This window comes from Dipodomys spectabilis, unplaced genomic scaffold, assembly GCF_019054845.1.
Source record: "Dipodomys spectabilis isolate Male_0828 unplaced genomic scaffold, ASM1905484v1 ptg000184l, whole genome shotgun sequence".
Taxonomy (NCBI): Eukaryota; Metazoa; Chordata; class Mammalia; order Rodentia; family Heteromyidae; genus Dipodomys; species Dipodomys spectabilis.
Window position 1 is genome coordinate 488,022 of NW_024870861.1, and position 24,333 is coordinate 512,354.

The following is a 24,333-nucleotide window of genomic DNA, read 5'->3' on the forward strand; positions in this document are numbered from 1 at the left end:
CCCTGGGGTCCCACTGAGTACCTGGGCAGTTGTTGTTCCTCTCGACGGTGGTGTCAGGTGAGATGACCTCCTGCTGCTGGCCGTGGAGCGTCCCCAGGAGCCCCCAGAGCAGGAGCGCGGAGAGGGGGCCCCAGCTCATCGTGGCTGCCGTCACGTGCCCTGACGTGCTACAAGGGAAGAGGGGTGCTGTGGGGCTCCCTCTGCGTACCCTGCACGGCCGGCCACACGGCCGGCCCGCAGAAGGACGGGGGCGTCCGCAGAAGGGGACCACTGTCCACCGTCCTTCTGGCACAGCCAGAGCCTGTGGCCCACACCTTGCGGCGAGTCCCTGCCACCCCTGCTGGTCATCTGGGCAGCGGGGTTCTGGATCGGAGTGGAGCCTTCAGCCCTGTAGCCCAGACATACCGACCCATTCCAGGGGGGTGGGAACAAGGGAAGCATCCCGCGCCCCCACCCCAAGGTCTGCATGAGGTGGCGGAGACACTCACCTCCCTAAAAGCAGCCCTGGCCCCTGAACGTGACCAGGACCCTCCATGCTCCCCCTGGTCCACCCCAACGGGCACCACCAGAGCTGACCGAGGCCAGTGCCAGCCAGCCAGGCGTCCCTGAGTGCTCAGCCCCAGGTGCTGAGGGCGGCCCCCCTGGGTGGGCGACATGGAGAAGAGGCAGTGCTGGCCGGTGAGGGACACGTCCAGCGGGCCGGCCGCGGCCCTGGAGAATTCACCCCAGCCTGGATCTCTGGAAAGCCACTGCAGCAAGAAAAGTGTCGCTCACATTTCAGGCTTTTAAATGATTTCAGGTAAAAAAGAGAGCAGTCAGGGAACAACGTTTACACTGAAAATCAGGGACTGTTGGAGTGAGGCAGCAAATAAGGGGTCATCCTACAGCTCAGCAGAGAGGGGCTGCGATAGGGCCAGGGAAGGGAGGAGGGCCAGAAGGGGGGAGGGCCAGGGAAGGAGGGAGGGCCAGGGAAGTGGGGAGAGCCAGGGAAGGGAGGAGGGCCAGGGAAGGAGGGAGGGACAGGGAAGGGGGGAGGGCCAGGGAAGGGGAGAGGGACAGGGAAGGGGGGAGGGCCAGGGAAGGGAGGAGGGCCAGGGAAGGGAGGAGGGACAGGGAAGGGAGGAGGGACAGGGAAGGGGGGAGGAGGGCCAGGGAAGGGGGGAGGGCCAGGGAAGGGAGGAGGGCCAGGGAAGGAGGGAGGGACAGGGAAGGGGGGAGGGCCAGGGAAGGGGAGAGGGACAGGGAAGGGGGGAGGGCCAGGGAAGGGAGGAGGGCCAGGGAAGGGAGGAGGGACAGGGAAGGGGGGAGGGCCAGGGAAGGGGGGAGGGCCAGGGAAGGGAGGAGGGCCAGGGAAGGGAGGAGGGCCAGGGAAGGGGGGAGGGCCAGGGAAGGGGGGAGGGCCAGGGAAGGGAGGAGGGCCAGGGAAGGGGGGAGGGCCAGGGAAGGGAGGAGGGACAGGGGGGAGGGCCAGGGAAGGGGGGAGGGACAGGGAAGGGGGGAGGGCCAGAAGGGGGGAGGGCCAGGGAAGGGGGGAGGGCCAGGGAAGGGGGGAGGGCCAGAAGGGGGGAGGGCCAGGGAAGGGGGGAGGGCCAGGGAAGGGGGGAGGGCCAGGGAAGGAGGGAGGGACAGGGAAGGGGGAGGGCCAGGGAAGGGGGGAGGGCCAGGGAAGGGGAGAGGGCCAGGGAAGGGAGGAGGGCCAGGGAAGGGGGGAGGGCCAGGGAAGGGGGGAGGGCCAGGGAAGGGGGGAGGGCCAGGGAAGGGGGAGGGCCAGGGAAGGGGGGAGGGCCAGGGAAGGGAGGAGGGCCAGGGAAGGGGGGAGGGCCAGGGAAGGGAGGAGGGACAGGGGGGAGGGACAGGGAAGGGGAGAGGGACAGGGAAGGGGGGAGGGCCAGGGAAGGGGGGAGGGCCAGGGAAGGGAGGAGGGCCAGAAGGGGGGAGGGCCAGGGAAGGGGGGAGGGCCAGGGAAGGGGGGAGGGACAGGGAAGGGGGAGGGCCAGGGAAGGGGGGAGGGCCAGGGAAGGGGAGAGGGCCAGGGAAGGGAGGAGGGCCAGGGAAGGGGGGAGGGCCAGGGAAGGGGGGAGGGCCAGGGAAGGGGGGAGGGCCAGGGAAGGGGGAGGGCCAGGGAAGGGGGGAGGGCCAGGGAAGGGGGGAGGGCCAGGGAAGGGGGGAGGGCCAGGGAAGGGGGGAGGGCCAGGGAAGGGAGGAGGGACAGGGGGGAGGGACAGGGAAGGGGGAGGGCCAGGGAAGGGGGGAGGGCCAGGGAAGGGGAGAGGGCCAGGGAAGGGGGGAGGGCCAGGGAAGGGGGGAGGGCCAGGGAAGGGAGGAGGGACAGAGAAGCCCATAGGGAACACCAAATCGCCTGGAGCCAAGGCCAAGGCCGCTCCTCACAGGGCCAGGCCTGTGGCTCACTCCTGTAGTCTAGCTCAAGAGGCTTTAAGACCTGGGAGACGGGTGCAAACCAAAGCAGGCCCAGGTGGGAGATTCCGTGAGATTCTGTCTGCAATCAATCAGCAAAAATGGGTCTGTGGCCGTGGCCAAAGGGTAGAGTGCCAACCACGAGCAAGGAGGCCGAGAGCAGTCCAGCGCAGTCCCAGCACGGCACTCCAAAAACAAAACCCAAGAGAGAGAGGCGCTGGTGCTCACGCCGGTCAGCCTAGCTACTCAGGAGGCTGAAATCTGAGGCTTGAGACTCGAGTCAGCCCAGTTATCCACTTAGAAACAGCTGGAAGCGGCACTGTGGCTCAAGTGATAGAGCGCTAGCCTTGAGCACAGAGAGGCTCAGGGACAGCGCCCAGGCCCTGAGTACAATCCCCTGGAACATCCCAAAAACAAACCAACAAAAGGAAAGACAATCTAAGAGCGATCTCAGGTCACCAACCTAACTTTACCACTTCAAGAACTAACTAGGAAATGAAGAACAAATTAAACTGAAAGCTAGCTGAAAATATAGACCAGAGTAGGGATAAACAAATAGAAAATGGAATATAAGGATTAGACCAACAAACCTATGAAAGATTAAAAATTAGAATTACATTTTACGATCAGATGCCGGCCCCGTGACAAGGTCTGTGGTCATAGATAAAGAACAAACAAGTATGTTTTTCTAGTTCCTGTTTGGAAATTCCCCAAGTGGGTCCCCAAGATAGGGACCCAAGATAGGGACCCAAGATAAGGACCCAAGATAAGGACCACCTGGCAAGTCCAGCAAACTAGGCCAAATGTTAATCAATCACAAGCCTGTAACTATGTGAACTCCCCTCCGGGGTGACCGCTCCCCCTAGACTTGCCCTGAGCCAACCGTTTTACGAAGAGTAGCAAAATGATTGCTGGAGTACATAGTGACTTTTAAACGGGCCAATCCTGGGGCACCTGGTGTCATATGCTAATCCTGTGGTTTTTGCCAATCCCGGGGACACCTGGTGTCATATGCTAATCTTGTGGTTTTTGCCTTTAAGAATGCCTGTAACCGCTGCTCGAGGCTCTCTCCCTTGCTGAGGCAGAGACCGTTTGCGCAAATGCTGAACAAACTCCTCTTGCTTGTTGCATCTACTGGTTTGGAGTCTTGGTTTCTGGGGCGCCCTCCCGTAGACAAAAGTATCCCAGGAGTCTGGGGTCTTTCACCTACAAGCTGATTCTTTGAAAAAAATCCAACAAAACCCAAACTTAGCTAAATCGACTGAAAAAAAGAGAAGACCCACGTGATTAAAATCACAAACGGGAGCCGGGCACTCCACCAGTCCTGTTCCCTGGTCGGTCCGGCAAGAACAGGGCAGCGAGGGGTGTGGCCAGTCCTGGAGGCCCAGCGCAGACCCCAGGACTGGGCCTGCTCACAGCACCCTTCTTCACAACGGCTAAAACTCAGGAGCAACCCAAGTGTCCAGGAGCGGATGGAAAACAAAGCAGGGTGTGTGCCGTGACGGAAGGTGGGCTGCTTTTAGATTACTTAGAAGATTGTTTGGATGAGCCTGCGCCATTATGAAAAGGGAATCAGCCAGGCACAAACGGACAAGTACTGTGCGGCTCGGTTTCCAAAGGTCACCTGGGGTCGTCGGTATCAAGGAGACAGAGTGGAGAGCACAGACCCCTGCTTGGTGGGATTCAGTTCTGCAAAGTTCTGGGGCAGTACAAACATCAACCCTGAGCCGCACACCTAACAGTGCTAAACTCACAGCCAGGCAAACTGCAATAAGACTGCAAGTGATCAGTAATCAAATAACGTAAAAGCCTAAGATTCATAGAGCAAACCCATGCAAGTATTCCTCATCTATGGAAAATCAAAAGGAAAAGTGCAGAGCATTCCCGCTTTGATCCACAACGTGTCTAGAAGCAGGGTCCCTCAGACCTGGAATCCCACCGGACCACCCCCATTTCAAGCACCAGGAAGCCTCCTGTGCAGGGCTGGTTGGATGGGCTTTGGATCTCCCAGTGGGGTCTGAAGGTAGGTCATGAAGAACCACGAAGAATTCTGCTCATAAGCTGGCCCAGCCTTACGTCCCGAAGACAGGGTGCAGGCTGGGGTCTGGTGTGTGTCCTGACAGGTCACAGGCTGGGGTCTGGCGTGTGTACTGACGGGGCGCAGGCTGGGGTCAGGCGTGTGTCCTGAGGACAGGGCACAGGCTGGGGTCTGGTGTACTGACAGGGCACAGGCTGGGGTCTGGCATGTGCACTGACAGGGCGCAGGCTGGGGTCTGGTGTGTGTACTGACAGGGCACAGACGGGGGTCTGGTGTGTCCTGACAGGGCGCAGGCTGGGGTCTGGCGTGTGTACTGACAGGGCACAGGCTGGGGTCTGGTGTGTGCACTGACAGGGTGCAGGCTGGGGTCTGGTGTGTGTACTGACAGGTCGCAGGCAGGGGTCTGGTGTGTGCACTGACAGGGCGCAGGCTGGGGTCTGGTGTGTGTCCTGAGGACAGGGCGCAGGCTGGGGTCTGGTGTGTACTGACAGGGCCCAGGCTGGGGTCTGGTGTGTGCACTGACAGGGCGCAGGCTGGGGTCTGGTGTGTGCACTGACAGGGCGCAGGCTGGGGTCTGGTGTGTGTCCTGAGGACAGGGCACAGGCTGGGGTCTGGCGTGTGTACTGACAGGGCACAGGCTGGGGTCTGGTGTGTCCTGACAGGGCGCAGGCTGGGGTCTGGCGTGTGTACTGACAGGGCGCAGGCTGGGGTCTGGTGTGTGCACTGACAGGGTGCAGGCTGGGGTCTAGTGTGTGTCCTGAGGACAGGGTGCAGGCTGGGGTCTGGCGTGTGTACTGACAGGTCACACGCTGGGGTCTGGTGTGTGCACTGAGGACAGGGCTCAGGCTGGGGTCTGGCGTGTGTACTGACAGGTCGCAGGCTGGGGTCTGGTGTGTGTACTGACAGGCCGCAGGCTGGGGTCTGGTGTGTGCACTGACAGGTCGCAGGCTGGGGTCTGGTGTGTGCACTGACAGGGCGCAGGCTGGGGTCTGGTGTGTGTCCTGACAGGGCACAGGCTGGGGTCTGGTGTGTGTACTGACAGGGCGCAGGCTGGGGTCTGGTGTGTGTCCTGAGGAGAGGGCGCAGGCTGGGGTCTGGTGTGTGCACTGAGGACAGGTCGCAGGCTGGGGTCTGGTGTGTGTCCTGAGGACAGGGCGCAGGCTGGGGTCTGGTGTGTGTCCTGAGGACAGGGCGCAGGCTGGGGTCTGGTGTGTGTCCTGAGGACAGGGCGCAGGCTGGGGTCTGGTGTGTGTCCTGAGGACAGGTTGCAGGCTGGGGTCTGGTGTGTCCTGACAGGGCCCAGGCTGGGGTCTGGTGTGTGTCCTGACAGGGCCCAGGCTGGGGTCTGGTGTGTGTACTGACAGGGCGCAGGCTGGGGTCTGGTATGTGTACTGACAGGTCGCAGGCTGGGGTCTGGTGTGTGCATTGACAGGGCGCAGGCTGGGGTCTGGTGTGTGCATTGACATGGCGCAGGCTGGGGTCTGGTGTGTGCATTGACAGGGCACAGGCTGGGGTCTGGTGTGTGTACTGACAGGTCACAGGCTAGGGTCTGGTGTGTGTCCTGAGGACAGGGCCCAGGCTGGGGTCTCGTGTGTGTACTGACAGGGCGCAGGCTGGGGTCTGGTGTGTGTCCTGAGGACAGGGCGCAGGCTGGGGTCTGGTGTGTGTACTGACAGGGCGCAGGCTGGGGTCTGGTGTGTGTCCTGAGGACAGGGCCCAGGCTGGGGTCTGGTGTGTGTCCTGAAGACAGGGCGCAGGCTGGGGTCTGGTGTGTGTCCTGAGGACAGGTCGCAGGCTGGGGTCTGGTGTGTGTCCTGAGGACAGGGCGCAGGCTGGGGTCTGGTGTGTGTACTGACAGGGCGCAGGCTGGGGTCTGGTGTGTGTCCTGAGGACAGGGCGCAGGCTGGGGTCTGGTGTGTGTCCTGAGGACAGGGCGCAGGCTGGGGTCTGGTGTGTGTCCTGAGGACAGGTTGCAGGCTGGGGTCTGGTGTGTCCTGACAGGGCCCAGGCTGGGGTCTGGTGTGTGTCCTGACAGGGCCCAGGCTGGGTTCTGGTGTACTGACAGGGCGCAGGCTGGGGTCTGGTGTGTGTACTGACAGGGCGCAGGCTGGGGTCTGGTGTGTGTCCTGAGGACAGGGCCCAGGCTGGGGTCTGGTGTGTGCACTGAGGACAGGGCGCAGGCTGGGGTCTGGTGTGTGCACTGAGGACAGGGCGCAGGCTGGGGTCTGGTGTGTGCACTGACAGGGCGCAGGCTGGGGTCTGTTGTGTGTCCTGAGGACAGGGCGCAGGCTGGGGTCTGGTGTGTGTCCTGAGGACAGGTTGCAGGCTGGGGTCTGGTGTGTCCTGACAGGGCCCAGGCTGGGGTCTGATGTGTGTCCTGACAGGGCCCAGGCTGGGGTCTGGTGTGTGTACTGACAGGGCTCAGGCTGGGGTCTGGTGTGTGCACTGACAGGGCGCAGGCTGGGGTCTGGTGTGTGCACTGAGGACAGGGCGCAGGCTGGGGTCTGGTGTGTGCACTGACAGGGCACAGGCTGGGGTCTGGTGTGTGTACTGACAGGGCGCAGGCTGGGGTCTGGTGTGTGTCCTGAGGACAGGGCGCAGGCTGGGGTCTGGTGTGTGTATTGACTGGGCTCAGGCTGGTGTCTGGTGTGTGTCCTGAGGACAGGGCGCAGGCTGGGGTCTGGTGTGTGTCCTGAGGACAGGGCGCAGGCTGGGGTCTGGTGTGTGCACTGACAGGGCGCAGGCTGGGGTCTGGTGTGTGTCCTGAGGACAGGGCGCAGGCTGGGGTCTGGTGTGTGTACTGACAGGGCGCAGGCTGGGGTCTGGTGTGTGCACTGACAGGGCTCAGGCTGGTGTCTGGTGTGTGTCCTGAGGACAGGGCGCAGGCTGGTTTCTGGTGTGTGTCCTGAGGACAGGATGCAGGCTGGGGTCTGGTGTGTGTATTGACAGGGCTCAGGCTGGTGTCTGGTGTGTGTCCTGAGGACAGGGCGCAGGCTGGGGTCTGGTGTGTGTCCTGAGGACAGGGCCCAGGCTGGGGCCTGGTGTGTGCACTGACAGGGCGCAGGCTGGGGTCTGGTGTGTGTCCTGAGGACAGGTCGCAGGCTGGGGTCTGGTGTGTGTCCTGAGGACAGGGCGCAGGCTGGGGTCTGGTGTGTGTCCTGAGGACAGGGCGCAAGCTGGGGTCTGGTGTGTGTCCTGAGGACACGTTGCAGGCTGGGGTCTGGTGTGTCCTGACAGGGCCCAGGCTGGGGTCTGGTGTGTGTCCTGACAGGGCCCAGGCTGGGGTCTGGTGTACTGACAGGGCGCAGGCTGGGGTCTGGTGTGTGTACTGACAGGGCGCAGGCTGGGGTCTGGTGTGTGTCCTGAGGACAGGGCCCAGGCTGGGGTCTGGTGTGTGCACTGAGGACAGGGCGCAGGCTGGGGTCTGGTGTGTGCACTGAGGACAGGGCGCAGGCTGGGGTCTGGTGTGTGCACTGACAGGGCGCAGGCTGGGGTCTGGTGTGTGCACTGACAGGGCGCAGGCTGGGGTCTGTTGTGTGTCCTGAGGACAGGGCGCAGGCTGGGGTCTGGTGTGTGTCCTGAGGACAGGTTGCAGGCTGGGGTCTGGTGTGTCCTGACAGGGCCCAGGCTGGGGTCTGATGTGTGTCCTGACAGGGCCCAGGCTGGGGTCTGGTGTGTGTACTGACAGGGCTCAGGCTGGGGTCTGGTGTGTGCACTGACAGGGCGCAGGCTGGGGTCTGGTGTGTGCACTGAGGACAGGGCGCAGGTTGGGGTCTGGTGTGTGTCCTGAGGACAGGGCGCAGGCTGGGGTCTGGTGTGTGTACTGACAGGGCGCAGGCTGGGGTCTGGTGGGTGTCCTGAGGACAGGGCGCAGGCTGGGGTCTGGTGTGTGTATTGACTGGGCTCAGGCTGGGGTCTGGTGTGTGTCCTGAGGACAGGGTGCAGGCTGGGGTCTAGTGTGGGTCCTGAGGACAGGTTGCAGGCTGGGGTCTGGTGTGTCCTGACAAGGCCCAGGCTGGGGTCTGATGTGTGTCCTGACAGGGCCCAGGCTGGGGTCTGGTGTGTGTACTGACAGGGCGGAGGCTGGGGTCTGGTGTACTGACAGGTCGCAGGCTGGGGTCTAGTGTGTGCACTGACAGGGCGCAGGCTGGGGTCTGGTGTGTGTCCTGAGGACAGGGCGCAGGCTGGGGTCTGGTGTGTGTACTGACAGGGCGCAGGCTGGGGTCTGGTGTGTGTCCTGAGGATAGGGCACAGGCTGGGGTCTGGTGTGTGTCCTGAGGACAGGTCACAGGCTGGGGTCTAGTGTGTACTGACAGGGCGCAGGCTGGGGTCTGGTGTGTGTCCTGACAGGGTGCAGGCTGGGGTCTGGTGTGTGTACTGACAGGGCTCAGGCTGGGGTCTGGTGTGTGTACTGACAGGGCGCAGGCTGGGGTCTGGTGTGTGTACTGACAGGTCACAGTCTGGGGTCTGGTGTGTGTCCTGAGGACAGGGCCCAGGCTGGGGTCTGGCATGTGCACTGAGGACAGGGCGCAGGCTGGGGTCTGGCATGTGCACTGAGGACAGGGCGCAGGCTGGGGTCTGGTGCGTGTACTGACAGGGCGCAGGCTGGGGTCTGGTGTGTCCTGACAGGGCGCAGGTTGGGGTCTGGTGTGTGCACTGAGGACAGGGCGCAGCCTGGGGTCTGGTATGTGCACTGACAGGGCGCAGGCTGGGGTCTGGTGTGTGTACTGACAGGGCGCAGGCTGGGGTCTGGTGTGTGTACTGACAGGTCACAGTCTGGGGTCTGGTGTGTGTCCTGAGGACAGGGCCCAGGCTGGGGTCTGGTGTGTGTCCTGAGGACAGGGCCCAGGCTGGGGTCTGGTGTGTGTCCTGAGGACAGGGCGCAGGCTGGGGTCTGGTGTGTACTGATAGGGCGCAGGCTGGGGTCTGGTGTGTGTACTGACAGGGCGCAGGCTGGGGTCTGGTGTGTGTACTGACTGGGCGCAGGCTGGGGTCTGGTGTGTGTACTGACAGGGCGCAGGTTGGGGTCTGGTGTGTGTCCTGAGGACAGGTCGCAGGCTGGGGTCTGGTGTGTGCACTGAGGACAGGGCGCAGGCTGGGGTCTGGTGTGTGCACTGACAGGGCTCCGGCTGGGGTCTGGTGTGTGCACTGACAGGGCCCAGGCTGGGGTCTGGTGTGTGTACTGACAGGGCGCAGGCTGGGGTCTGGTGTACTGACAGGTCGCAGGCTGGGGTCTAGTGTGTGCACTGACAGGGCGCAGGCTGGGGTCTGGTGTGTGCACTGACAGATCACAGGCTGGGGTCTGGTGTGTGTCCTGAGGACAGGGCCCAGGCTGGGGTCTAATGTGTGTACTGACAGGGCGCAGGCTGGGGTCTGGCGTGTGTACTGACAGGTCACAGGCTGGGGTCTAGTGTGTACTGACAGGGCGCAGGCTGGGGTCTGGTGTGTGTCCTGACAGGGTGCAGGCTGGGGTCTGGTGTGTGTCCTGACAGGGCACAGGCTGGGGTCTGGTGTGTCCTGACAGGGTGCAGGCTGGGGTCTGGTGTGTGTACTGACAGGGCGCAGGCTGGGGTCTGGTGTGTGTACTGACAGGGCGCAGGCTGGGGTCTTGTGTGCACTGAGGACAGGGCGCAGGCTGGGGTCTGGCGTGTGTACTAACAGGGCGCAGGCTGGGGTCTGGTGTGTGTCCTGAGGACAGGTCGCAGGCTGGGGTCTGGTGTGTGTCCTGAGGACAGGGTGCAGGCTGGGGTCTGGTGTGTGTCCTGACAGGGCACAGGCTGGGGTCTGGTGTGTCCTGACAGGGTGCAGGCTGGGGTCTGGTGTGTGTACTGACAGGGCGCAGGCTGGGGTCTGGTGTGTGTACTGACAGGGCGCAGGCTGGGGTCTGGTGTGTGTCCTGAGGACAGGGCGCAGGCTGGGGTCTGGTGTGTGCACTGAGGACAGGGCGCAGGCTGGGGTCTGGTGTGTGTACTGAGAGGGCACAGGCTGGGGTCTGGTGTGTGTACTGACAGGGCGCAGGCTGGGGTCTGGTGTGTGCACTGAGGACAGGGCGCAGGCTGGGGTCTGGTGTGTGTACTGACAGGGCGCAGGCTGGGGTCTGGTGTGTGCACTGAGGACAGGGCGCAGGCTGGGGTCTGGTGTGTGCACTGACAGGGCGCAGGCTGGGGTCTGGTGTGTGCACTGAGGACAGGGCGCAGGCTGGGGTCTGGTGTGTGTACTGACAGGGCGCAGGCTGGGGTCTGGTGTGTGTCCTGAGGACAGGGCGCAGGCTGGGGTCTGGTGTGTGTACTGACAGGGCGCAGGCTGGGGTCTGGTGTGTGTCCTGAGGACAGGGCGCAGGCTGGGGTCTGGTGTGTGTCCTGAGGACAGGGCGCAGGCTGGGGTCTGGTGTGTGTCCTGAGGACAGGGCGCAGGCTGGGATCTGGTGTGTGCACTGAGGACAGGGCGCAGGCTGGTGTCTGGTGTGTACTGACAGGGCGCAGGCTGGGGTCTGTTGTGTGTCCTGAGGACAGGGCGCAGGCTGGGGTCTGGTGTGTGTCCTGAGGACAGGTTGCAGGCTGGGGTCTGGTGTGTCCTGACAGGGCGCAGGCTGGGGTCTGGTGTGTGTCCTGACAGGGCCCAGGCTGGGGTCTGGTGTGTGTCCTGAGGACAGGGCGCAGGCTGGGGTCTGGTGTGTGTATTGACTGGGCTCAGGCTGGGGTCTGGTGTGTGTCCTGAGGACAGGGTGCAGGCTGGGGTCTAGTGTGTGTCCTGAGGACAGGTCGCAGGCTGGGGTCTGGTGTGTGTACTGACAGGGCCCAGGCTGGGGTCTGATGTGTGTCCTGACAGGGCCCAGGCTGGGGTCTGGTGTGTGTACTGACAGGGCGGAGGCTGGGGTCTGGTGTACTGACAGGTCGCAGGCTGGGGTCTAGTGTGTGCACTGACAGGGCGCAGGCTGGGGTCTGGTGTGTGTCCTGAGGACACGGCGCAGGCTGGGGTCTGGTGTGTGTACTGACAGGGCGCAGGCTGGGGTCTGGTGTGTGTCCTGAGGACAGGGCACAGGCTGGGGTCTGGTGTGTGTCCTGAGGACAGGGCACAGGCTGGGGTCTAGTGTGTACTGACAGGGCGCAGGCTGGGGTCTGGTGTGTGTCCTGACAGGGTGCAGGCTGGGGTCTGGTGTGTGTACTGACAGGGCTCAGGCTGGGGTCTGGTGTGTGTACTGACAGGGCGCAGGCTGGGGTCTGGTGTGTGTCCTGAGGACAGGGCGCAGGCTGGGGTCTGGTGTGTGTCCTGAGGACAGGGCGCAGGCTGGGGTCTGGCATGTGCACTGAGGACAGGGCGCAGGCTGGGGTCTGGTGCGTGTACTGACAGGGCGCAGGCTGGGGTCTGGTGTGTCCTGACAGGGCGCAGGTTGGGGTCTGGTGTGTGCACTGAGGACAGGGCGCAGCCTGGGGTCTGGTGTGTGCACTGACAGGGCGCAGGCTGGGGTCTGGTGTGTGTACTGACAGGGCGCAGGCTGGGGTCTGGTGTGTGTACTGACAGGTCACAGTCTGGGGTCTGGTGTGTGTCCTGAGGACAGGGCCCAGGCTGGGGTCTGGTGTGTGTCCTGAGGACAGGGCGCAGGCTGGGGTCTGGTGTGTGTCCTGAGGACAGGTCGCAGGCTGGGGTCTGGTGTGTGTCCTGAGGACAGGGCCCAGGCTGGGGTCTGGTGTGTGTCCTGAGGACAGGGCGCAGGCTGGGGTCTGGTGTGTACTGACAGGGCGCAGGCTGGGGTCTGGTGTGTGCACTGACAGGGCGCAGGCTGGGGTCTAGTGTGTGTACTGACAGGGCGCAGGCTGGGGTCTGGTGTGTGCACTCAGGACAGGGCACAGGCTGGGGTCTGGTGTGTGCACTGAGGACAGGGCGCAGGCTGGGGTCTGGTGTGTGCACTGAGGACAGGGCGCAGGCTGGGGTCTGGTGTGTGCACTGACAGGGCTCAGGCTGGGGTCTGGTGTGTGCACTGACAGGGCCCAGGCTGGGGTCTGGTGTGTGTACTGACAGGGCGCAGGCTGGGGTCTGGTGTACTGACAGGTCGCAGGCTGGGGTCTAGTGTGTGCACTGACAGGGCGCAGGCTGGGGTCTGGTGTGTGCACTGACAGATCACAGGCTGGGGTCTGGTGTGTGTCCTGAGGACAGGGCCCAGGCTGGGGTCTAATGTGTGTACTGACAGGGCGCAGGCTGGGGTCTGGCGTGTGTACTGACAGGTCACAGGCTGGGGTCTAGTGTGTACTGACAGGGCGCAGGCTGGGGTCTGGTGTGTGTCCTGACAGGGTGCAGGCTGGGGTCTGGTGTGTGTCCTGACAGGGCGCAGGCTGGGGTCTGGTGTGTCCTGACAGGGTGCAGGCTGGGGTCTGGTGTGTGTACTGACAGGGCGCAGGCTGGGGTCTGGTGTGTGTACTGACAGGTCGCAGGCTGGGGTCTGGTGTGTGCACTGAGGACAGGGCGCAGGCTGGGGTCTGGTGTGTGTACTGACAGGGCTCAGGCTGGGGTCTGGTGTGTGTCCTGACAGGGCGCAGGCTGGGGTCTGGCGTGTGTACTAACAGGGCGCAGGCTGGGGTCTGGTGTGTGTCCTGAGGACAGGGCGCAGGCTGGGGTCTGGTGTGTGTCCTGAGGACAGGGCGCAGGCTGGGGTCTGGTGTGTGTCCTGAGGACAGGGCGCAGGCTGGGATCTGGTGTGTGCACTGAGGACAGGGCGCAGGCTGGGGTCTGGTGTGTGCACTGACAGGGCGCAGGCTGGTGTCTGGTGTGTACTGACAGGGCGCAGGCTGGGGTCTGGTGTGTGTCCTGAGGACAGGGCCCAGGCTGGGGTCTGGTGTGTGCACTGAGGACAGGGCGCAGGCTGGGGTCTGGTGTGTGCACTGACAGGGCGCAGGCTGGGGTCTGGTGTGTCTACTGACAGGGCCCAGGCTGGGGTCTCGTGTGTGTACTGACAGGGCTCAGGCTGGGGTCTGGTGTACTGACAGGGCGCAGGCTGGGGTCTGGTGTGTGCACTGATGCCAGGGCGCAGGCTGGTGTCTGGTGTGTGCACTGAGGACAGGGCACAGGCTGGGGTCTGGTGTGTGCATTGACAGGGCTCAGGCTGGGGTCTGGTGTGTGTACTGACAGGGCGCAGGCTGGGGTCTGGTGTGTGTACTGACAGGGCGCAGGCTGGGGTCTGGTGTGTGTACTGACAGGGCGCAGGCTGGGGTCTGGTGTGTGCACTGACAGGGCGCAGGCTGGGGTCTGGTGTGTGTACTGACAGGGCGCAGGCTGGGGTCTGGTGTGTGTCCTGAGGACAGGGCCCAGGCTGGGGTCTGGTGTGTGTCCTGAGGACAGGGCGCAGGCTGGGGTCTGGTGTGTGTCCTGAGGACAGGTCGCAGGCTGGGGTCTGGTGTGTCCTGACAGGGCGTAGGCTGGGGTCTGGTGTGTGTCCTGAGGACAGGGCGCAGGCTGGGGTCTGGTGTGTGTACTGACAGGGCCCAGGCTGGGGTCTCGTGTGTGTACTGACAGGGCTCAGGCTGGGGTCTGGTGTACTGACAGGGCGCAGGCTGGGGTCTGGTGTGTGCACTGATGCCAGGGCGCAGGCTGGGGTCTGGTGTGTGCACTGAGGACAGGGCACAGGCTGGGGTCTGGTGTGTGCACTGACAGGGCGCAGGCTGGGGTCTGGTGTGTGTATTGACAGGGCGCAGGCTGGGGTCTGGTGTGTGTCCTGAGGACAGGGCGCAGGCTGGGGTCTGGTGTGTGCATTGACAGGGCTCAGGCTGGGGTCTGGTGTGTGTACTGACAGGGCGCAGGCTGGGGTCTGGTGTGTGCACTGACAGGGCGCAGGCTGGGGTCTGGTGTGTGTATTGACAGGGCGCAGGCTGGGGTCTGGTGTGTGTCCTGAGGACAGGGCGCAGGCTGGGGTCTGGTGTGTGCATTGACAGGGCTCAGGCTGGGGTCTGGTGTGTGTACTGACAGGGCGCAGGCTGGGGTCTGGTGTGTGTCCTGACAGGGCCCAGGCTGGGGTCTGGTGTGTGCACTGACAGGGCGCAGGCTGGGGTCTGGTGTGTGTCCTGAGGACAGGGCACAGGCTGGGGTCTGGTGTGTGTACTGACAGGTCACAGGCTGGGGTCTGGTGTGTGTATTGACAGGGCGCAGGCTGGGGTCTGGTGTGTGTCCTGAGGACAGGGCACAGGCTGGGGTCTGGTGTGTGTACTGACAGGGTGCAGGCTGGGGTCTGGTGTGTGTCCTGAGGACAGGTCGCAGGCTGGGGTCTGGTGTGTGTACTGACAGGGCGCAGGCTGGGGTCTGGTGTGTGCACTGAGGACAGGGCGCAGGCTGGGGTCTGGTGTGTGTACTGACAGGTCGCAGGCTGGGGTCTGGTGTGTGCATTGACAGGGCTCAGGCTGGGGTCTGGTGTGTGCACTGACAGGGCGCAGGCTGGGGTCTGGTGTGTGCACTGACAGGGCACAGGCTGGGGTCTTGTGTGTGTATTGACAGGGCTCAGGCTGTGGTCTGGTGTGTGTCCTGAGGACAGGGCGCAGGCTGGGGTCTGGTGTGTGTACTGAGGACAGGGCGCAGGCTGGGGTCTGGTGTGTCCACTGACAGGGCGCAGGCTGGGGTCTGGTGTGTGTACTGACAGGGCGCAGGCTGGGGTCTGGTGTGTGCACTGACAGGGCGCAGGCTGGGGTCTGGTGTGTGTACTGACAGGGCGCAGGCTGGGGTCTGGTGTGTGTACTGACAGGTCGCAGGCTGGGGTCTGGTGTGTGTCCTGAGGACAGGGCGCAGGCTGGGGTCTGGTGTGTGTACTTACAGGGCGCAGGCTGGGGTCTGGTGTGTGTCCTGAGGACAGGGCCCAGGCTGGGGTCTGGTGTGTGCACTGAGGACAGGGCGCAGGCTGGGGTCTGGTGTGTGCACTGAGGACAGGGCGCAGGTTGGGGTCTAATGTGTGCACTGACAGGGCGCAGGCTCGGGTCTGGCGTGTGTACTGACAGGGCGCAGGCTCGGGTCTGGTGTGTGTACTGACAGGGCGCAGGCTGGGGTCTGGTGTGTGTACTGACAGGGCGCAGGCTGGGGTCTGGTGTGTGCACTGACAGGGCGCAGGCTGGGGTCTGGTGTGTGTCCTGAGGACAGGGCGCAGGCTGGGGTCTGGTGTGTGTCCTGACAGGTCGCAGGCTGGGGTCTGGCGTGTGTCCTGACAGGGCGCAGGCTGGGGTCTGGTGTGTGTCCTGAGGACAGGACCCAGGCTGGGGTCTGGTGTGTGTCCTGACAGGTTGCAGGCTGGGGTCTGGTGTGTGTCCTGACAGGTTGCAGGCTGGGGTCTGGTGTGTGTACTGACAGGGCGCAGGCTGGGGTCTGGTGTGTGTTCTGACAGGGCGCAGGCTGGGGTCTGGTGTGTGTCCTGAGGACAGGGCCCAGGCTGGGGTCTGGTGTGTGCACTGAGGACAGGGCGCAGGCTGGGGTCTGGTGTGTGTCCTGAGGACAGGGCGCAGGCTGGGGTCTAATTTGTGTATTGACAGGGCGCAGGCTGGGGTGTGGTGTGTGCACTGACAGGGCGCAGGCTGGGGTCTGGTGTGTGCACTGACAGGGCCCAGGCTGGGGTCTGGTGTGTGTCCTGAGGACAGGGCGCAGGCTGGGGTCTGGTGTGTGTACTGACAGGGCGCAGGCTGGGGTCTGGTGTGTGTCCTGACTGGGCGCAGGCTGGGGTCTGGTGTGTGTACTGACAGGTCGCAGGCTGGGGTCTGGTGTGTATTGACAGGGCGCAGGCTGGGGTCTGGTGTGTGTCCTGACAGGTCACAGGCTGGGGTCTGGTGTGTGTACTGACAGGTCGCAGGCTGGGGTCTGGTGTGTATTGACAGGGCCCAGGCTGGGGTCTGGTGTGTGCACTGACAGGGCGCAGGCTGGGGTCTGGTGTGTGCACTGACAGGTCGCAGGCTGGGGTCTGGTGTGTATTGACAGGGCCCAGGCTGGGGTCTGGTGTGTGTCCTGAGGACAGGGCCCAGGCTCGGGTCTGGTGTGTGCACTGAGGACAGGGCGCAGGTCTATTGGAGGAACAGAACCCCAGACCTTCGTAATTTGTCGGTGTGCCTGTCTCTGCCTAAAATCAAGGGTCCCTTGAGGGTCTAGGACTCATCAAGGCAGGCAACGTGTAGGAGACTAAGCATCTGTTTTTCTGGAAGTATCACAGGAGCCTTGGTTCCTGAGTCTTTAAACTGCACTGAATGCAGTGTGTGGATGCCACATCCCTGCTGGGCAAACACCCAGGGCACAGTGTTCCTGTTGAAGAAGACCCCTCTCATTCCCATTTTCTGGAGTTCGTTTCTAGGGTATTAGTTTATAGGCTCAGATGCGCATAGGCATTGAGCCTGTGTGATCCTCAGGATCATGGAGACGTTCAGTCCTGCCCCTTCTTCTAAGAGAGGAAATGGCGGCCCGGGGCGGAGGGTGGTTGGCAGCCCGGGGAGACTCTGGCTCCTGTTGTGTCCTGGGCTCTGGGAGTGTCTGGGCCAAAGGCTGATGTGCATGGCCCCTCACATCAAAACTGCCTGAATTTTCTGGTGGCTCTGTCCTGGCACATGGACACACAGTGTGCTCTGTCAGACAGCTGGCCAAGTGGCCGCTTCCTGCTCCCCAGGCCTGCAGTGGCTCACCCCCTCCCCCAGCCTTCCCGCTCCCCAGGCCTGCAGTGGCTCACTCCCCCCAGCCTTCCTGCTCCCCAGGCCTGCAGTGGCTCACCCCCCCTCCCCCCCCCGCCTTCCCGCTCCCCAGGCCTGCAGTGGCTCACCCCCCCTCCCCCCAGCCTTCCCGCTCCCCAGGCCTGCAGTGGCTCACCCCCCCTCCCCCCAGCCTTCCTGCTCCCCAGGCCTGCAGTGGCTCACCCCCCCTCCCCCCAGCCTTCCCGCTCCCCAGGCCTGCAGTGGCTCACCCCCCCTCCCCCCAGCCTTCCCGCTCCCCAGGCCTGCAGTGGCTCACCCCCCCTCCCCCCAGCCTTCCTGCTCCCCAGGCCTGCAGTGGCTCACCCCCCCTCCCCCCAGCCTTCCCGCTCCCCAGGCCTGCAGTGGCTCACCCCCCCTCCCCCCCCCCCCGCCTTCCCGCTCCCCAGGCCTGCAGTGGCTCACCCCTCCCCCCCCCAGCCTTCCTGCTCCCCAGGCCTGCAGTGGCTCACCCCCCCTCCCCTCCAGCCTTCCCGCTCCCCAGGCCTGCAGTGGCTCACCCCCCCCCCCGCCTTCCCGCTCCCCAGGCCTGCAGTGGCTCACCCCCCCCCCCGCCTTCCCGCTCCCCAGGCCTGCAGTGGCTCACCCCCCCTCCCCCCCCCCCGCCTTCCCGCTCCCCAGGCCTGCAGTGGCTCACCCCCCCCCAGCCTTCCCGCTCCCCAGGCCTGCAGTGGCTCACCCCCCCTCCCCCCCCCCGCCTTCCCGCTCCCCAGGCCTGCAGTGGCTCACCCCCCCTCCCCCCCCCCAGCCTTCCCGCTCCCCAGGCCTGCAGTGGCTCACCCCCCCCGCCTTCTCGCTCCCCAGGCCTGCAGTGGCTCACCCCCCCTCCCCCCCCCCCGCCTTCCCGCTCCCCAGGCCTGCAGTGGCTCACCCCCCCCCCCAGCCTTCCTGCTCCCCAGGCCTGCAGTGGCTCACCCCCCCTCCCCCTCCAGCCTTCCCGCTCCCCAGGCCTGCAGTGGCTCACCCCCCCTCCCCCCCCCCCGCCTTCCCGCTCCCCAGGCCTGCAGTGGCTCACCCCCCCTCCCCCCCCAGCCTTCCAGCTCTCCCCAGGCCTGCAGTGGCTCATCCCCCCTCCCCCCCCCCCCCGCCTTCCCGCTCCCCAGGCCTGCAGTGGCTCACCCCCCCCCCAGCCTTCCCGCTCCCCAGGCCTGCAGTGGCTCACCCCCCCTCCCCCTCCAGCCTTCCCGCTCCCCAGGCCTGCAGTGGCTCACCCCCCCTCCCCCCCCAGCCTTCCCGCTCCCCAGGCCTGCAGTGGCTCACCCCCCCTCCCCCTCCAGCCTTCCCGCTCCCCAGGCCTGCAGTGGCTCACCCCCCCTCCCCCTCCAGCCTTCCCGCTCCCCAGGCCTGCAGTGGCTCACCCCTCCCCCCCCAGCCTTCCCGCTCCCCAGGCCTGCAGTGGCTCATCCCCCCTCCCCCCCCCGCCTTCCCGCTCCCCAGGCCTGCAGTGGCTCACCCCTCCCCCCCCAGCCTTCCCGCTCCCCAGGCCTGCAGTGGCTCATCCCCCCTCCCCCCCCCGCCTTCCCGCTCCCCAGGCCTGCAGTGGCTCATCCCCCCTCCCCCCCCCGCCTTCCCGCTCCCCAGGCCTGCAGTGGCTCACCCCCCCCCCCGCCTTCCTGCTCCCCAGGCCTGCAGTGGCTCACCCCCCCCCCGCCTTCCCGCTCCCCAGGCTTGCAGTGGCTCACCCCTCCCTCCCCCCCCAGCCTTCCCGCTCCCCAGGCCTGCAGTGGCTCACCCCCCCTCCCCCCCCAGCCTTCCCGCTCCCCAGGCCTGCAGTGGCTCATCCCCCCTCCCCCCCCCCGCCTTCCCGCTCCCCAGGCCTGCAGTGGCTCACCCCCCCCCCCGCCTTCCCGCTCCCCAGGCCTGCAGTGGCTCACCCCCCCTCCCCCCCCCCGCCTTCCCGCTCCCCAGGCCTGCAGTGGCTCACCCCCCCCCAGCCTTCCCGCTCCCCAGGCCTGCAGTGGCTCACCCCCCCTCCCCCCCCCCCGCCTTCCCGCTCCCCAGGCCTGCAGTGGCTCACCCCCCCTCCCCCCCCCCAGCCTTCCCGCTCCCCAGGCCTGCAGTGGCTCACCCCCCCCGCCTTCTCGCTCCCCAGGCCTGCAGTGGCTCACCCCCCCTCCCCCCCCCCCCGCCTTCCCGCTCCCCAGGCCTGCAGTGGCTCACCCCCCCCCCCCAGCCTTCCTGCTCCCCAGGCCTGCAGTGGCTCACCCCCCCTCCCCCTCCAGCCTTCCCGCTCCCCAGGCCTGCAGTGGCTCACCCCCCCTCCCCCCCCCCCGCCTTCCCGCTCCCCAGGCCTGCAGTGGCTCACCCCCCCTCCCCCCCCAGCCTTCCAGCTCTCCCCAGGCCTGCAGTGGCTCATCCCCCCTCCCCCCCCCCCCGCCTTCCCGCTCCCCAGGCCTGCAGTGGCTCACCCCCCCCCCAGCCTTCCCGCTCCCCAGGCCTGCAGTGGCTCACCCCCCCTCCCCCTCCAGCCTTCCCGCTCCCCAGGCCTGCAGTGGCTCACCCCCCCTCCCCCCCCAGCCTTCCCGCTCCCCAGGCCTGCAGTGGCTCACCCCCCCTCCCCCTCCAGCCTTCCCGCTCCCCAGGCCTGCAGTGGCTCACCCCCCCTCCCCCTCCAGCCTTCCCGCTCCCCAGGCCTGCAGTGGCTCACCCCTCCCCCCCCAGCCTTCCCGCTCCCCAGGCCTGCAGTGGCTCATCCCCCCTCCCCCCCCCGCCTTCCCGCTCCCCAGGCCTGCAGTGGCTCACCCCTCCCCCCCCAGCCTTCCCGCTCCCCAGGCCTGCAGTGGCTCATCCCCCCTCCCCCCCCCGCCTTCCCGCTCCCCAGGCCTGCAGTGGCTCATCCCCCCTCCCCCCCCCGCCTTCCCGCTCCCCAGGCCTGCAGTGGCTCACCCCCCCCCCGCCTTCCTGCTCCCCAGGCCTGCAGTGGCTCACCCCCCCCCCCGCCTTCCCGCTCCCCAGGCTTGCAGTGGCTCACCCCTCCCTCCCCCCCCAGCCTTCCCGCTCCCCAGGCCTGCAGTGGCTCACCCCCCCTCCCCCCCCAGCCTTCCCGCTCCCCAGGCCTGCAGTGGCTCATCCCCCCTCCCCCCCCCGCCTTCCCGCTCCCCAGGCCTGCAGTGGCTCATCCCCCCTCCCCCCCCCGCCTTCCCGCTCCCCAGGCCTGCAGTGGCTCACCCCCCCCCCCCGCCTTTCTGCTCCCCAGGCCTGCAGTGGCTCACCCCCCCCCCCCCGCCTTCCCGCTCCCCAGGCCTGCAGTGGCTCACCCCCCCTCCCCCCCCAGCCTTCCCGCTCCCCAGGCCTGCAGTGGCTCACCCCCCAGCCTTCCTGCTCCCCAGGCCTGCAGTGGCTCACCCCCCAGCCTTCCTGCTCCCCAGGCCTGCAGTGGCTCACCCCCCCCTCCCCCCCCAGCCTTCCCGCTCCCCAGGCCTGCAGTGGCTCCCCCCCCCCTCCCCCCCCAGCCTTCCCGCTCCCCAGGCCTGCAGTGGCTCACCCCCCCAGCCTTCCCGCTCCCCAGGCCTGCAGTGGCTCACCCCCCCTCCCCCCCCAGCCTTCCCGCTCCCCAGACCTGCAGTGGCTCATCCCAATGAGAGTCACAGGCTGCCGTCTGTCCACAAGGTCCATGCACCACGAGGACCCACTGACACTGTGCCCCTCCTCCCCCCGTGTTGCCCATGCCCACCCCCACCTCACAGTGTGCTGGCCTCTAGTCCAGCACTGGTGTGATGGAAAAAAGCAGGGAAACCTGGGTGCTGGGCCCTCTGAGGAGCCCCCCTTCCCACCCCACCAGGGACTGTTTCTGTGCTGCTCCTGGTGGAGGCAGGGGCCTGGGGTCCCCAGGGGTGGGGGCAGCAGGCGAAGGGGCGCGGTGGGTCCCCTCTCCTTCAGGGGCTCTCAGCCTCTCACAGGGGCACCCCTCTGTGACCTGGCCTGGCCCGGGACCCTCCCCCGATGCCCTGCTCAAAGAGTACCCCAAAGCAGTGCCAAGGACCTCTGTGCACAGGCTGAGGTGGGGAGGTGTCTATGACTCCCAGAGAGATGGCCAAGGAAAACTACAGGACTGCACATGGCCGAGACGTGCCGGCTAGGAGGGGCCCTGACCCCTGAGAAGCTGATCCCAGAGGAGAGCCCGCACCCCGGATCTGCCCCAGGGAAGCCCGCACCCCAGATCTTCACCAGGAGAATCCGTACCCCATATCTGCCCCGAGAGCCTGCACCCCAGATCTGCCCCAGGAGAGCCTGTACCCCAGATCTTCCCCAGGAGAGTCCACACCCTAGATCTTCCCCAGGAGAGTCCTCACCCCAGATCTTCCCCAGGGAAGCCCGCACCCCAGATCTGCCCCAGGAGAGCCCGTACCCCAGATCTTCCCCAGGAGAGCCTGCACCCCAGATCTGCCCCAGGGAAGCCCACACCCCATATCTGCCCCAGGAGAGTCCACACCCCAGATCTGCCCCAGGGAAGCCCGCACCCCAGATCTGCCCCAGGAGAGCCCACACCCTGTATCTGCCCCAGGGAAGCCCACACCCTGTATCTGCCCCAGGGAAGCCCACACCCTGGATCTGCCCCAGGAGAGCCCGCACCCCAGATCTGCCCCAGGAGAGCCTGCACCCCATATCTGCCCCAGGAGAGCCCGCACCCCAGATCTGCCCCACGAGAGCCCGCACCCCGTATCTGCCCCAGGAGAGTCCACACCCCAAATCTGCTCCAGGAGAGCCTGCGCCCCAGATCTGCCCCAGGAGAGCCCGCACCCCAGATCTGCCCCAGGAGAACCTGCACCCCAGATCCGCTCCAGGAGAGCCTGCACCCCGGATCTGCCCCAAGAGAGCCTACACCCCATATCTGTCCCAGAAGAACCCACACCCCAGATCTGCCCCAGGAGAACCTGCACCCCAAATCTGCCTGAGAACCTGCACCCCACATCTGCCCCAGGGAAGCCGCACCGCAGATCTGCCCCAGGAGAGTCCATACCCCAGATCTGCACCATGGTGTCCAGCTCCCCCCTCCCCCTTCTCCCCCCCCTCTCCCCAAGGCACTGCTGGCCTACACTCACTGGTGCAGATGTCTGTCCGTCTGTCCAGAGCCTGGTCCTGACCGCCTGAGGCCGGGGACACCTAATGGGCAGGAGACTGGAGCCTGGTCCTGACAGCCCGAGTCTGAGTCCGGGGCGCTAATGGGCAGGAGCCTGGGACCTGGGAGGCGACAGGGAGGGAGCGGAGCCACCGCCCATTGTTCCTCGGCCGCCAGGGAGCTCAGGCCACTGGGAGGCGCTGCGGGCCTGCAGCAGCCCAGACCGGGCAGGCGGTGGGGGAGGGAGGGGCAGGAGGGAGGGAGACCAGCATGCCGGGCCCCCTCTCCAGACAGTCCTCCTCCCCTCCCCTCTCCCCGCTCAGTCCCTCCCAAGTTTCCCCAAGCTCTGCCAAGCCCTTCACCAGATGTCCACGTGTGTGGAGGATGGGTCCAACCTGGGAAGGCGCCCGCCCTCCTCCCCTCCCCTCTGCTCCCCCCCAGGGTGCCCTGCCCTCCTCCCCTCCCCTCTGCTCCCCCCTGCCCTGCCCTCCCCTCTGCTCCCCTTCTCCCAGTCTTCTCCCCTCTGTGACCCCCCTCCTCCCCAGCCACACTTCCTCTTGATGGGACTCAGAACAAGAGCCTGTGCAACAGCCCCGCGGTTGGGGGCAGCGGGGGTCCTGGGGCCCCTGCCAGTCCCAGGGCTGGGAGGGGCAGTGGAGCTGAAGACCAGCGGGAAGAAGCTGGGGTCTCACACCACTGGCCGGAGTGCCCGGTGCAGAGGCTGGAGCACGCGTGAATCACCCTTCCCAGGGGGTGCTGCCCTGGCTCAGTGGCTGGCTCAGGCCTCTCCTGTCGGGCGGTGGGGCCCAGGGGGTGCTGCTGTGGCTCAGTGGCCTGCGCAGGCCTCTCCTGTCGGGCGGTGGGGCCCAGGGTGCTGCTGTGGCTCAGTGGCCTGCGCAGGCCTCTCCTGTCGGGCGGTGGGGCCCAGGGTGCTGCTGTGGCTCAGTGGCCTGCGCAGGCCTCTCCTGTCGGGCGGTGGGGCCCAGGGGGTGCTGCTGTGGCTCAGTGGCCTGCGCAGGCCTCTCCTGTCGGGCGGTGGGGCCCAGGGTGCTGCTGTGGCTCAGTGGCCTGCGCAGGCCTCTCCTGTCGGGCGGTGGGGCCCAGGGGGTGCTGTCATGGCTCAGGCCTCTCCTGTCGGGCGGTGGGGCCCAGGGGGTGCTGTCATGGCTCAGGCCTCTCCTGTTGGGCGGTGGGGCCCAGGGGGTGCTGCCATGGCTTGGTGGCCTGCGCAGGCCTCTCCTGCGGGGCGGTGGGATCGAGGGGGCACAGACAGGGCTGGGGAGGGGCAGGGTGGCTCGGTGGGAGGCCCAGCTCCCATGTACAGGCAGCTCAGCAATCTCTGTTTGACCTTCTAAGAGAAGAGTGTCTCCCCAAGGACGCCAGCGGCCTTAGGACCTCCTCCTGCCCCGGCCTGGCCACCTTCTCCGGTGTGAATCTCACGACAGGACAGGGGTGCCTGGCATCACCGATCCCTCCCCCCAACGAGCACCAGCCCTGCTGCCCCTGAGTGAGGGGCCTACAGCCGGCGGGGGCTGCATGCAAAGGGGTTTGCAGGTGCAGATAGGAGCATGTGTGAATATTCAGGAGTGTGGTTTGTCCCTCTGGGTGTGCATGAGGATGGTGTGTGTGCATCTGCGTATGTGAATGTGTGTATATGTACGTGCCCCACACTGTGAGTCTGTGGGGTGTGTGTGACATTGAGAGAGCCCCTGGGCGTGCCTGCCTGTGCATGACACCATGAAGTGGCCATGAGCAAAAGGCTCTGGCCTCTGCCCTCCACCAGGCTGCTCCCTGTGCCTGCCAGCCTGCCCTCCGTCACTCTACAGTGAGTGACGATCACCCCAAACCTACCACCTCCACCCCTAACTACCACCATCACCCCATATCTACCACCTCCGCAGTGAGCACACGATCACCCCAAAACTACCACCTCCACCCCTTAACTACCACCATCACCCCATAACTACCACCTCCACAGTGAGCGCATGATCAACCCAAAACTACCACTTCCACCCCTTAACTAACACATCCACCCCACTTCCACCTCCACAGTGAGCAAACAACCACCCCAAAACTACCACTACAACCCTGAACTACCACCGTCACCCCATAACTACCACCTCCACCTG

The 24,333-nt window shown here is 65.9% G+C and overlaps 1 protein-coding gene across 2 annotated transcripts in view; it reads right to left on the reverse strand.

Annotated features, from left to right (window-relative positions):
• The window catches only part of Col6a2 (collagen type VI alpha 2 chain), a 44,934-nt gene extending 22,598 nt beyond the window's left edge, over positions 1-22,336 (reverse strand). The window contains exons 1-2 of one of the 2 annotated variants that reach the window (XM_042695304.1): positions 22,188-22,325; positions 22-167 (exon numbers count right to left, since the gene is read on the reverse strand). In XM_042695304.1, coding sequence (XP_042551238.1) covers positions 22-139 — 118 coding nt within the window. In that variant the 5' untranslated portion in view covers positions 140-167; positions 22,188-22,325. Of the gene's footprint in view, positions 1-21; positions 168-22,187 lie in introns of both variants that reach the window. The other variant, XM_042695305.1, reaches the window with a different exon arrangement.
• Positions 22,337-24,333: the final 1,997 nt, after the last annotated feature.